The 13668-nt window shown below is 36.2% G+C and overlaps 1 protein-coding gene across 5 annotated transcripts in view; it reads left to right on the top strand.

The window, feature by feature from the left end:
• VPS8 (VPS8 subunit of CORVET complex) overlaps window positions 1–13668 on the top strand; it is a 254459-nt gene that overhangs the window by 69087 nt on the left and 171704 nt on the right. For all 5 annotated transcript variants that reach the window (XR_012379318.1, XM_025877364.2, XM_025877349.2 and 2 more), the window contains exon 21: window positions 13091–13137. Coding sequence is in view for 4 of the 5 variants with exons in the window: in XM_025877364.2 (XP_025733149.1) it covers window positions 13091–13137 (47 nt within the window). In the remaining variant the exon portion in view is untranslated. The remainder of the gene's footprint in view (window positions 1–13090; window positions 13138–13668) is intronic.

Below are 13668 nucleotides of genomic sequence, written 5' to 3'. Positions count from 1 at the left end.
AACTGAGACTAGAACTTAGTGTACACAACACAGATGTCTATAATCATGGCTCATATTATTTGTGTGCTGTGTGTCTGGCAAGTATCTCATTTAATCTTCATAACATACTTGAGTAATTATCCATTTTATAGATGTTTATAGGTGTAAACAGACACACAGAGGGTTGAATAACTTGCCTAATATCATACAACCAGTAAACAGTAGAATCATGGTAGGCACTCAGGCTGTCTGGTTCAAAGAGCCTTTACCCTATACTCTGCTAGGTTTCATGCACACTTTATATTCTTTGATTATCTCAGACCAATATGTTGTTAAGTAGCTCATTTTGAAAAAGGACTAAGTAATATATAAATTTTAGGAAGATATTGAAATGTATAAAAAAGTAAAAATACAAAATGAATTCATTTTAGTATAGTCATGGTAATCATATTTGAATGATTGAGGACCATTTTATTCTTCATCTTATTGGTCACCCATAGCATTCAACACAGTTAATGACTTCTTGAAACTGTCCCTTTGGCTTCTCTGATATCAGAAGTCTCTACTAACAGTGTTCTAAACTCAGAAGCTGGTCAGTTAACTGTGGAAGCAGTTTCATATATTTTGGGATAGTTTATCTTGCTACACTCACCTTTTTTTATGAAACAAGGTAGAGGTATAAATAAACACGAGGCATTTTAATAATATGAAGCAAGCCAATAGGATTTGAAAAATAATATTTTAAAAGATTTTAAAAGTAAAGCCTTACATTAATTGTGTTCAGACTCTCCTTCCTGCTTCATTTTCCCCTCCATGAGAAGCAGGTCATTCAAGGCCATGGTTGTAGCCGCTGTTAGCATATGTTTTTGTATTAGGAGTTCATGCCAAAGAGTGGACAGAGACTAAAAGCTGAACACAGAGTGAAGCAGTAGGAGCCTCCTTTTCTAACTCATACTTCCTTGAGGTGATTTGAGGAAGGGACAACAGTGTTGGTGTCTAGCACACCTTCTCCCTGAGGCTTGATTAAAATGTTGGTTCTGGGGAGTTAGGTCTTTCCTAGAAGATTTGTTTTGTTATCATACCTGGAAAAAAAGAAGGAAAAGTACACACACATACGTACAGAGAGACACGTACATCCACATAGCTGCTTGTGGTGTTTGTATACTAATACTGGAATATAGCTGCCTACCTCTGATAGCTCGTGGAGAGAGATCTATTGGTCTATGTATGTGTGTGTTTAGGAATGCTTGTCTACTGTGGTATATATATATTCCAGGCTTTGTTAAAATTTTGAATCATTTTCAAAGAATGCAGTTTTCATTACCTGACTGACTTCTAGAATACAAATTATGAGAATGAATGCCATTACTCCAAAAAGCAAAGGAATCTGCGTTTGCTGTCTCATTTCTTTTCACATCATCCCGATGAAAGAGGGAAAGCCAGAGAGGTTATCTTCAGTTGGTAGACGGTAAGATAGTCACAATGCAATAAAATGATCTATTCACTCATTCAAACAATTGACAGGCTTAAATTTAGGTTTTTTGTCTGTCAGCTCGTTGTTTTATTCACATATCTATTGCCTTCTTTAATCTTAAATATATACACTTATCTAACAAGAGAAGTAATCTGCTGTGACCAGTTTATAGCACTGTGCATTGAAAAAGAGATTAGAGAAATATTTACTTTTTCTTTTTTTTTCTTCTCTTTTTTTTAATTTTGGAGACCAAACTTTCAGCCATTTTTCAGAGGCATTCTGCCGGGTTTTGAGACTGAGAGGAATATTCCTAAAGCCGGTATTTCTCACTGTGTTTGTGTTGAAAGTCTTCAGGGAGATAGCCACAAGCAGCACCCAGCACAGGCTGAACTTAATGGAAGAAGGGTCAGAAGTTTGCATGTAGGCCCTTGATCTCTCAATATCCCGTGGAGAGGCATGCATAGACCAGGTCTGACTGGATGGACCGAGGTTTTGCTTCAAGAGAAGGACCTGTCCTTTCCCATTTTCCTTTCTTTTAGGGCTTTTGTGAGAGCAGCCTTCCCAGTGGGCTAAGTGGGGTGATCGTCTGAGCTTGGGCACCAGCTGCTCAGGATGGTCATATACTAGTCCTGGAATGTCCGCTGCCTACCTCTGACTCCAGATCCTGTGCAAAGTTGGGTCTGTGCTTAGTCCTTACTCCTGGGAGATGGAGAGCTACTGATCCCACCTAGCTTATTTTCAGGCATCTAGGAGATTGCCACCAGGGGTAATCCACTGGACAATCTAGTTTGTCTCTTCATAATTAGATACTGGAAAGGAAGGTTTAATATATGGAAATAGATTTGGCTTTAATATTTCATCTTGTTTATAGTTCTAAATGTTCAAAATTGATAAGGATTTGGTTTCTTTAGGAAGCCAGGGAAAGCATTAATTTGAGTAAGTTAGCTCTATTTAAGTGAGTTGAGAACTATGTGTATCCTTTTTCTTTTTTTAAAATTAATTTTGTCTTGGGATAATTGTAGATTTACATTTAGTTGTAAGAAATAATACGGAGAGATTCCAAGTACCTTTAATGTGGTTTTCCCCAATGGGCACATCTTGTAAAACTATAATACAACTGTATATAACCAGCATATTGACCCATATAGTAAAGATACAGAACATTTCCATCACCAGAAGGATCTCTCATTTTGCCCTTTTATAGCCACACCTTCTTTCCTCCCACCCTCATTCCCTTCTTAGGCCCTGGCAATCTTTAATTATTTCTATTTATATAATTTTGTCATTTCGAGAAGTTATGTAAATGGAATTATATAGTATGTAGGCTTTAGGGATTAGCTTTGTTTTTTGTTTTTTTTTTTTAACTCAACATAATTCTCTGTTGATTCATCTAGGTTGTTGCATCTGTCAGTTGTTTGCTGCTTTTTATTTCTGAGTTATATACCCTTTCCTACTCTTCATTTAGAACCACATTACACAGTATTATAATTTTTGCTTCAATCATAAAACATAAGAAAGCTCAAGACAAGGAATGTTTATTACATTTACCCTTGTTGCTATGTACTTTCTTTCCTGATGTTCCAAGGTGTCCATTCTTTTATTGTTTCCTTTCTGTTTAGAAAACTTTCATTAGCCATTCTTTGGGGGTAGTTTTGCTGACAGTAAAGTCTCTTCATCTTAGAATGTCTTGATTGTCCCATCATGCTTCAAGGATATTCCACTGGACTTAGGATTCTAGGTTGACAGTTACTTTCAGCACTTGAAAAATACTGTGCCACTTGCTCTGACCACCATGGTTTCTGATGAGAAATCCAGTCGTTCAAATTGTTTTTCGTACAGGTGTCAACTCTTTAATGCCACTTGGAAGATTTCTGGGTTTTTTCTTTTTTTCTTTTCAGTTTTCAGAAGTTTGAAAATGTGTTTGGTGTGGATTCCTTTAGATTGATCATACTTGGATAAATCTGTGTAGTGTCTTCTGCCAAATTTGGGATATTTTTGGCCATTATGTCTTCAAGTACTTGTTCAGTTCTACTCTTTATCTTCTTCTGAGACTCTGATGACACGTTAGGTCTTTTGTTCTAGTCCCATAGGTCCCTGAGTGTCGGTTCATTTTATTTATTTATTTATTTTCAGCCTGTTTCCTCCTACAGATTGGAAATTTCTGTTCTTTCTTCCAGTTCATTCATTTTTTTCCTCGGAACTATCTGTTATGCTGTTGAGTCCTTTGAGTTTTTTAAAAATTCAGTTATTGTATTTTTCAGTTGTAAAATTTCCATTTGGTTCTTCTTTATATCTTCTGTTTCTTTGATCAAACTTTCTATATTTTTATTTAAGATTGTAATATTAATTATTGAAGCAGTTTTATCATGGCTGCTTTAAAAATCTTTGTCAGATCATCTGACATCTCTGCCATTTTAATGTTGGCATCTCTTGATTATCACTTTTTAATTCGGTTTGAGATCTTTTTGTTCTTGGTATGATTTGTGATTTCCTTTTGAAACCTAAACATTGTGGTGTTAGGTTGTGAGACTCCAGATCTTATTTGAACTTCTGTTTTAGCTGCTTCCTTCTGATACTGCTCTGACAAGGGAAGGGGTTCTACCTTCTTACTGTTAGGTGGAGGTAAAAGTACAGGTTCCCTTCCATTGATACCTGGTAGAGGGGGCTCATCCTCACTGCTGGACAGAGATGAGAGTTCTGCTCCTTACTAAGTCTTCTCTGATACTTCACTGGCCAGGGATAGGAATACCTCATTACTGTCCCTATGTGGCCTTCATTGACGCATGGTGAGAGTAACATCACTACCACCAGATTGGGCATTGGTGAAAGTTCTGATTCTCTTATAAGTCTCCTCTGACACCACTCCTTGGGCCTCATGACATGAATTCCACTAGCACTCTCCATGTGGGAGGAGGAGGGATTGGTCACTGCCTTGTTGGGATTGAAAGTCCTCACTTTCTTAGACTTCTCTGATGCCATCCTGCTCAGTGGAGGGAGAATTGGGGTACCTTGTTATATGCTGTGGAGGGTGAAAATCTAGGTTTTCCACACAGCTTTTGCTGACATGGGCGGGTGTATTAGTCAAGGTTTTCCAGAGAAACAGAACCAATAGGAGATATAGACATATATAGATATATACATATATAGATCTCTCTCTATGTATATATATAGAACCACATCACACAGTAGTATGATTTTTGCTTTAACCATAAAAAGTGTGTGTGTGTGTGTGTGTGTGTGTGTGTGTGTGTGTGTGTGTGTAGAGAGAGATGATGATGATAAGGAACTAGCTTACTTGATTCTGGAGGCTGAGTAGTCCCAAGATCGTCAGTTGGAAAGCTGGAGATTCAGGAGAGCTGATGTGTAGTTCCAGTCCAAGTCTTAAAGGCTTGAGAACCAGGAAAGTCAATGATGTAGTTCCAGCCTGAAAGCTGGCAGGCTTGAGACCCAAGAAGAGCAGATGTTTCTGCATTAGGGAGGGCAACCTGCTTTACTGAATCTACTGATTAATATGTTAATCTCATTTAAAAATTTGCTTACAGACACACCAGAATAATGTTTGACCAAATATTTAGGTACATTGTGGTCCAGCCAACTGGACACATAAAATTAACTGTCACTGTGGGTGTGGGGCCACGTTTTTTTTCTGTGCTGTTTGGCCAGAATAGAGCAGATATTTTTTTTTTTTTAGAGCAGATATTTTTACAAGTTTTTTGGTATTTTTTTTTTTTTTTTTTGGCTAGAGAGAGTAGCTTTCATTAGAGAGTAGCTTTCATGAGCCTTTTTCTGTCTGTGTGCATGGGCATTTCCTGGTTGCCAAGCTTCTTCAGTTCCAAGTCTGGGATATATGGTAAAAAGGAACCAGGGAGCTCACCACTGTGTTGTTCCTTAGGTCCTGAGATCCCGAGTAGGTCTGCCTTCTTCCATCTTTAGAGTCTTCTGTTTGTGTTGTATATGTTGTGCAGGGTTTTTAGTTACATTAGTAGGAGAGATAGGGACAAATATGTCTGCTCTAGCTCCCTAGAAGTGGAAGTCTCCTATGTGTCCTCTTTTCAAGGCATTTCAAGGTTCCTTGGATAACGAAAGAGAAGGGAGTGAGCAGAAATTTAGAATTGGAGAGAGTTTAGGCTAAGAGAACTAGGAAGTGCTGCAGGGAATGGAAGTTGGTGAGTGGCACATAGTAGAGATTCGCAAAGAAGTAATTAAAGTCTACACATGTATTCTAAGACTAAACCACTTGTAATAATGTCACAATTCTTAATTTTTAATCTTAGTTCTCTGCTAAAGGCCCCTTCAGTGGTTTTCCATTACGTTAGAATAAAGTCCAGAATCTTGCACATTGTCCCTTCCTCATCCAGTGCCAGGCTTTGCTTTCTGTGCCCTGGTCACACTGTCTCTCTGTCTTCAAGGTTCTCTACTGTCTCTTATGTCTGGACTGTCCTTCAAGTTACTGTTCCTTCTCACTGGATGGCATGTTCTTACCTATAGTTTGGTTGGTTACTGCTGTCTCTCAGATATCCATTTAAATGTCCCATTCCAAGGAAGGCCAACTTAGGTGAGGCCTCCTTGCTGTAAGTTTCCCTGGCATTTCATATTTCCCCTCTCTTCACTGTCATCATACTTCATTGTTAACTACTTTAAAAAAAAATCTTTGGGGCACTGGGTGGCTCAGATGGTTAAGCGTCTGCCTTTGGCTCAGGTCATGATCCTAGGGTCCTGGGATCGAGTCCCGCATCGGGTTCCCTGCTCCTTGGGAGCCTGCTTCTCCCTCTGCCTCTCTCTCTCTCTCTCTCTCTCATGAATAAATAAATAAAATCTTTAAAAAAAATAAAAAAAATAAATCTTTGTACCAAACTATAAGATATGTATGTTTTGTTAAATCTGTATCATTAACACCTAGCAATGTCCCTGGTCTATAGTAGATGCTTTATATAAATATAAATATGGCTTAGACATATTTGTGTATATCCTTGTCTCCATGTTATAGCTTCTTCTGTAATGTTGAGATTGACTGTACATTGTTGTATTACCTGTGTCTGTTCTTTTTTAAACATCAATTTAATTTTTTGTATTAATTATACATTTGTATGATTTAAAAATCAAGAAGTATAAAAATGTATACAGTGAAACGTCTGTCTCCACCGTGATGCCATCTGCCCAGTTCCCACCTGCCTCTCACCGTTGCAACTTTTTATGCATATTTCCAGATTTTCTTTATGTAAATACAAGCAAATATACACAGCTTTAACCACCCACCCATTCATATTTTTTTCTTTTTTAACACAAATAATAGGAAACGATATTTGTGATTTTGTACTGTTTTGCCACTTAGTATATCTTGGAGATCTTTTTATATTGGTTCATGGAGAATGTCTTTTTTTCACTTTGGTAGTTGCATAATATTTATTTTTTTACGCTATTGTAAATAGTATTTTTTTTTTAGCTTCAGTTTCAGCTTGTTTGTTTCTAGTATATGGAAATGCAGCTGATTTTAGTATATTGAACTTCTATCCTGCAATCTTGCTAAACTCCTTCTTTATTAGCTCTAATAATTCTTTGTATATTCCACCAGATTTTCTACATAGATAATCATGTTGTCTGCAAATAAAGACAGAATTATTCCCTCTTTTCCAATCTGGATGTCTTTTATTTCTTTCTGGCCTTATTCCACTGGCTCTAGTATGGCCTCCAGTATGATGCTGAATAGAAATTTTGAGAGTACACATCCTTGTCTTTTTTTTTTTTAAGATTTTATTTATTCATTTGACAGAGAGAGACAGCGAGAGAGGGAAGACAAGCAGGGGGAGTAGGAGAGGGAGAAGCAGGCTTCCTGCTGAGCAGGGAGCCCAACGCGGGGCCCGATCCCAGGACCCTGGGACCGTGACCTGAGCCGAAGGCAGACACTTAATGACTGAGCCACCCAGGCGCCCCGACATCCTTGTCTTGTTCCGATGTCAGTGGGAAAGCATCAGTCTTTGATTTATAAATTTGATGCTAGCTATAGTTTTTCAAAGATGCCCATTATCAGGTTGAGGAATTTCTATTCTTAATTTCCTGAGATTCTCTTATTTTTAGGAACAAATGCCGTTGATTTTTGTCAAATTGTTTTTTTGTGTCCATAGAGGTGATTATGTAGTTTTTTTTTTTCATTTGTTAATATGGTGAATTGTATTGATTGATTTTTGAATGTTAAATCAACCTGGCATACCTGGGATAAAGTCATGTGGTTAATATGTACCATCTGTTTTATAAGGACATCTGTGTTCATGAGGAATAATGATCTGTTGTTTTCTTTTCTTGTAATGTCTTTGTGTAGTTCTGGTATTGGTGTAATCCTGGCCTCATAGAATTATTTGTGAATTATTCCCTGCTTTTCAACTTTATGGAAGAGTTTGTGTAGAATTGGCATTGTTTCTTCCTTAAATGTTTAATAGAATTCACCATTGAAAGTATCAAGGCCTTGGGTTTTCTTTGTAGGAAGGTTTTTAACTACCAGTGCAAATTTTTAGGAGGTTATATATTTCTTCTGTTTCTTCTTGAGTAGGGTTGGTGTTTTCTATCTTTAAAGAAATTGGGCCTTTTCATCTAAGTTGTCAAACATATTGGGAAAAAGTTGCTCATGACATTTTAATTACCCTTTGTATGTCTGGAGAATCTATAGTGATGTCATCTTTATTTGATTAATTTCTAATTTAATTCCATTGTGTCAGAGAACATACTTTGTATGACTTGAATCTTTTTAAATTTGAAACTTGTTTTATGGCCTAAAATACATCATCTATCTTAGTAAATGTTCTGTGTACTTAAGAAAAAAATGTATATTTTGATGCTGTTGGATGGAGTGTTCTAAAAATATCAATTTACAGATTTATTTAAGGCTATCAATTCAATATGTATCATTTTCATTATTTTGTATATAATCTTCAACTTGGTATTCTTTCTTTGAAGAGTTTTAGAGAAAGTTTATTTTTAAGTGGATAAAGCACCTTATTTTCTGATAGGTTTTATTGTATCATGATCAGATAATGTGTGTACTAATGCTACCTTTTGGAGTTTATTTGGATTTTCTTTGTGGCCCAGGATATGGTCAGTTTTCATTAGTATTCAATGAGCATTTGAAATACAGTGCTTTGTGTGTTTTCACAGAGAATAGTTCATTATCAATCAGATTTTTTATAGACCTTTTAAATCCTTACTCATTGTTTTCCACCTGATTTCTCATGGACAGTGAGAAATAAAGTGCCTTTTGGATTGTGCTCTTTTCTCTGTTTCTCCTTCCATCTTGTGCTTTATGAACGTTAGCATTGTATAATTTAGTATGTACTGTAGAGTAATTTAGCTTATAGAAGTAAGTTTATCTTCATCATGATTTATTTATTCATATAATTGCCCTTTTTAGCCTGAATTTTACTTTATCTGACAGAAATAGCACATCTTTGATTTTTCTTTGCATGGTATACTTTTGCCTATCCTTTTATTTTCAATCTTTCTGGATCACTGTGTATTTGTATTTGTTTACTACATAGAACTGGGGGTTTGCTTTTTTGAGATTTCAGATTTTTTGCTTTTTTCAGATTTTATTCTGAAAATCCTAAGTGAGGTAAACCAAATGTATTTTGTTTTTCTTTTTTTAAGGAAGCCTTTCACCACTTACTCTGTTTTTATTTGTGCATGTACTTCTGATATTTGGGAATGTGTATTTAATTCCAATGATTACCTTTAGGATTATAGCTAAAGGTATAGTTCCCTTGATCCTCTATTTCTTTGGGCATTGTTCCTTGCAGTGATAAAAATTAGCATTGTATTTTCTTTTTCCTTTCACCTCAACCCCTCCTTCATTACCACATTTTAACCATTATCTCAGTATTTGCTTTTATCCTGTTAAAACAGGCTTTTAATTCCAATTTTAATTGTGAGATTTAAAGGTTATCTTTTGACTACCACCTTACAGATGAAGCCAATGAATCTTTTCTACCTCCACCTTTACTTTCTCCTCCCTGTTTGTCTTAATATAAATCTTTTACTCATCATCAGAGGATATCAGTCTGTTTTACTTTTGCCATTAAATGTAGTTCATGCTTATCACCAGGGTTTTTGCTGTGGTCTCCCTGGCCATTTCTTGGTTGCTGAAGCTGTTTCAGGAAGAAAGGTTCAGGAAAACAATAGTCTTTCCAGTTGTTACATTTTCAAATTGTTGGACTCTAGTTTTTATTTTGAAAAACATTTTGGCTTTTCTTAAGGATCTTGAAGATACTGCTCTATGACATTCTGGCATTGAATATCACTGTGGGGGAAATCCTAGCCTAGGCAGCCGTTCCCCCCCCCCCCCCCCCCCCCATAATTAACTGATCATTTCTTCTGGCTGTTTCTTGTTGGAATCCAGAACTTGACTGCACTGGGCCTTGGTGTAACCATTCTATGCCATTTTTTCCCTAGCATATGATGTGTTCTTTCAGTATCTAAATTTAAGTCTGTCTTGTGCGCGCGCTCTCTCTCTCTTTTTTTTTTACTTTCAGGAAAGTTTTCTTGAATCGTATTTTGAACTGTTTGTTCTATTGCACTGCTGGAGTTTTCTTATTCAGGGATTCCAGTTATACATATATTGACATTTTCTCTTTCATTTCCTCCCTCTTCCTCCCTTGCCTTCTCTCCTTCCCCCTCCTCCTTCCTCCTGTTTCTCTCCCTCCCTTCTTACACACCACCAAATACTTCATTCATTACTCATTTGTCTGCAGGCTGGATGTCACCCATCACTGTACTTACTGTTTAATTAGGAAGATAAAACATCCTCTTATTAAAGATACCAATGATATCCAAATTTCTAAATCCAATAAACACTTTTCAGATCTTATCCATCCTAGTGCTGTGTTAAACAGTGATGATCAATCACCTTTCCTTTTTGAAGTTCTGTATGCTTTAGCTATCTGTGACTGTGCCCTTCTGATTTTTATACCTTTATGATAGTTCTTGAGTTGGATTTTGTTTCTATCATCTGACCATATTATAACTATTCTTAGAATTTAGTTCTTTGTCCACTGGTTTCTAGCTCTATCTATTATCCCGGGACAAGTTTATTCATATACATTGTTTCCTCTCATGACTTAGAAATCTATAATTTTTTTTTTTTAAGTAATCTCTGCCCTCAGCATGGGGCTCGAACTCACAACCCCAAGATCAAGAGTTGCACTCTCTGCTGACAGAGCCAGCCAGGCACCCCTAGAAATCTATAATTGTAACCCTGATGTTTTAGATTACTGAATTTCTTATTATTCAACATCAAAATAAAGATGTTCCTAAAATCTGCCATAGTCCAAACTGCACTTAGCTTCTTTCTTCTAACACTTCTACCTACAATCCTTATCTCATTTTGTGACATCTTCACTTCACTCAGCCGTCACTTAAGCTAGAAACTTAGGAGTTATCATAGACTCCTTCCTATACCGTCCAGCCCACAACCAATCTGTCACCAAGCTCCAGTTTTACTTTATAAATATCTCCTAATTCTGTCTGCTGTTTTTTAGGTCTACCATCACAACCCTAGTTTAGTCCCCATTTCACTTTGACTGCTGTGTAATAGCCTTCTACCTTCAGTCTTGGTTTTCCAGGTCCTCCCATCATAAAATCACTTGAGTGATCTGTGCTCAGTGTATGAATCTGATGATTTCACTCTCCATTAATCTCTCTAGTAAGTGTATCCTTAGTACTTAGTACTAGGCCAAGCACTTCTTTAATTTTTGCATTTAATAATTTTAAATATATTTAATAGTTTCTCATACTTAAAGTTTTAGGAGTCTACCTCTGCTATTTATAGTTTCTGTTGCTGTTTACTCGTGGTGAATTATTTCATGTGGTGCTTTAAAATTTTTTGTTTTGAACATCAGTCGAACTTACTTTGCCTGTGTTAAGTACTGTCTCCAGAGAAATTTTGAATTTGCTTTTTTCAAGTGCCCCAGAGTATCCTTTTTCAGAATCATCTTTTATGTTAATTTCTTGGCTTGATTTTTCCTATCCTAAGGAGATAGTGTAAATTCAAATCTCAAATCCACCTACAAGCAGGATATTGGTTATAGATTCTTACAGAGTACAAATTTACCCCCACTGAGTCCAGGCTGAGACAGATGATCTTTCTTGTCATCTTCCTGTGCTTATAGGCAGATTTCCCTCCCTCTTTTCCTTTCACTAAGGATGTAGCTTTTCAAGAATCCTGGTTTTAGGAAGATCTTTGCTTCAGTCTCTTATGTTGCAAGGGTCTAAGGTCTCAGCTTCTTTCTGACATTAAAACCCAAGCTCTTAATGTGACCAACAAATCTATAAGACAGTCTTAGTGACAGCTTAGGGCTTATTGCTTTGGTTTTCAGTTCCCTTTTCATTTTTAGACTCGTATTGCCCTTACTTTCTTAGAAACTCAGCTGTGTATTGTAAGGAATGTTTATTAAATTTTCCCCCAGCATTTCTAGGGAGATTTTTTTTCCCCTCCAGATTATCTGGCCCACTGTATTCTCATACAGGGTTGACACTTGCTGTAGCTCTAACACTTTTCACATTTTTCACATGATCTGACACTTTAAAATTATTTTAGTTCCTGTTTTTGAAGAATCTAAATAAGATTTTAAATCCTGTTGTAAGGAATATTGATGACTAAAGGAAGCAAAACGGAATCTTTTCAGGATTGTAGGTCCTTCTGATACCTCTCTCAAATAGAAAGGGTTCCTCGGTTTTGTTTTGCCAAACAAGTGTTAGCATGTAGTATTCCCTTCTTCACATAGTGTCTTCTCCCCTGGTGGGATTTTTTCTGCCTAGAACTTAGGCCCTCTAGGATTTTTTTTTCTTTTTTTGAAGGAAACCATTTCCCTGCAGCCAGCAGAAAATGAAAGAGTACTACTGAAATCTAGTGCTTGGTTACTTGACAATTTCCAGGAATAATAAGCTTCTGTTCCTCCCTCAAACTGTTTCTCTTGAAAAAGGCCAAAATTATGGGTTGTCATTCACTTGATACAAGTCTGTACAAGATGAATTTAAAGCAATCAAAATGTTATGAAACTGAGAAGTTAAATCAACCTTAAAATAGCTGGTTTGGAGGATTGTGACAAAATATGGACAACTTTAATCACCTGAGCCACCAACAGGACCAGCTGTATTCTATTATCAATCTGATGTATTCATATTTTTTCTTTGCAAATTTTCTTTATTAAGGTTGTGAGATAAATACATAGTTTTCATCTAAAGTTTGTTGTTGTGAACTCTTTGTAAATTCGTAATATCTACATAATATTTTATTTAAACAGCAAATTTACTTAATGACTTTGCCATGTTGTGTATTTAATTCCAGTTTCTTCCTCTCCTCCCTCTTCTCCGGCTACTTCTGTTATAGATCTGCAGTGAATACCTTAATGCATTAAACATTTTTTTTTTCTTAAATGTATTTAAGATAAATTTCCAGATAGAATTACTGGGTAAAAGTCTTTTCACATTTTTAAGATTATTGACACATAGTGCCAAATTACTTACCAAAAGCATGGTATAAAGTTATATTCTCCCAACAATTTACCAGTGTCTTAAGCAGACCACTTTATGTCAAACCAGGGGTCCATGGGACAGAGGTGTGGTGCTGATAGTTTCTTTATGGTTTTTCTTCAGGACATGGTACCTGTCATCGTTGATTACTGCCTGCTGTTGGAGCGAAAGTAAGTATACAGTGCCTGTCAGATTCAATTATTTTGAACCCAGATTGCCTCTTGTTAATATTATAATTTACTGATATGAAGTCTATGAATTTGGGTATTTTTTTTAAGAAAGTGTAATTTACAGAAATTCGATTAACAATTTCCAGTCCATTTACCTAGTGAAGCTAACTTTTCCAAAATAGATGTTGTGGGTGTATCATCTGTATGTTTGTGTGGCCAGATAGTGGAGGCAAACATAGCTAACAAAAGAGCTGTCCTACTGAGAGATCTTAAAAGTAAAAGTGTATGATTCATGTCCTGTAGATATATCCTCTTTTATGAACTATTACTAAAACAATTTTACACACCACCCAAAAAAGGGTAAAATTCAGAGTGCTTCTGTTGGTGGTTTTTAGAGCCTTTTGTTGAAAAGATATCAGTGTAAATACACTCTTGATTTGGCTTTGTTGGTTTAAATAGTAACTGTATAAATTAACCAACCTTTGCTAGTTCATAGTTTTTTCAACTTAAAATAATAACTCCTCTCTTGCT

The sequence above is a fragment of the Callorhinus ursinus genome, unplaced genomic scaffold (assembly GCF_003265705.2).
Source record: "Callorhinus ursinus isolate GAN/ISIS: 27379988/994484 unplaced genomic scaffold, GSC_fseal_2.0 scaffold1, whole genome shotgun sequence".
Lineage (NCBI taxonomy): Eukaryota > Metazoa > Chordata > Mammalia > Carnivora > Otariidae > Callorhinus > Callorhinus ursinus.
The sequence above is the reverse complement of the archived record's forward strand: the minus strand, read 5'-3'. Positions and strand labels throughout refer to the sequence as shown.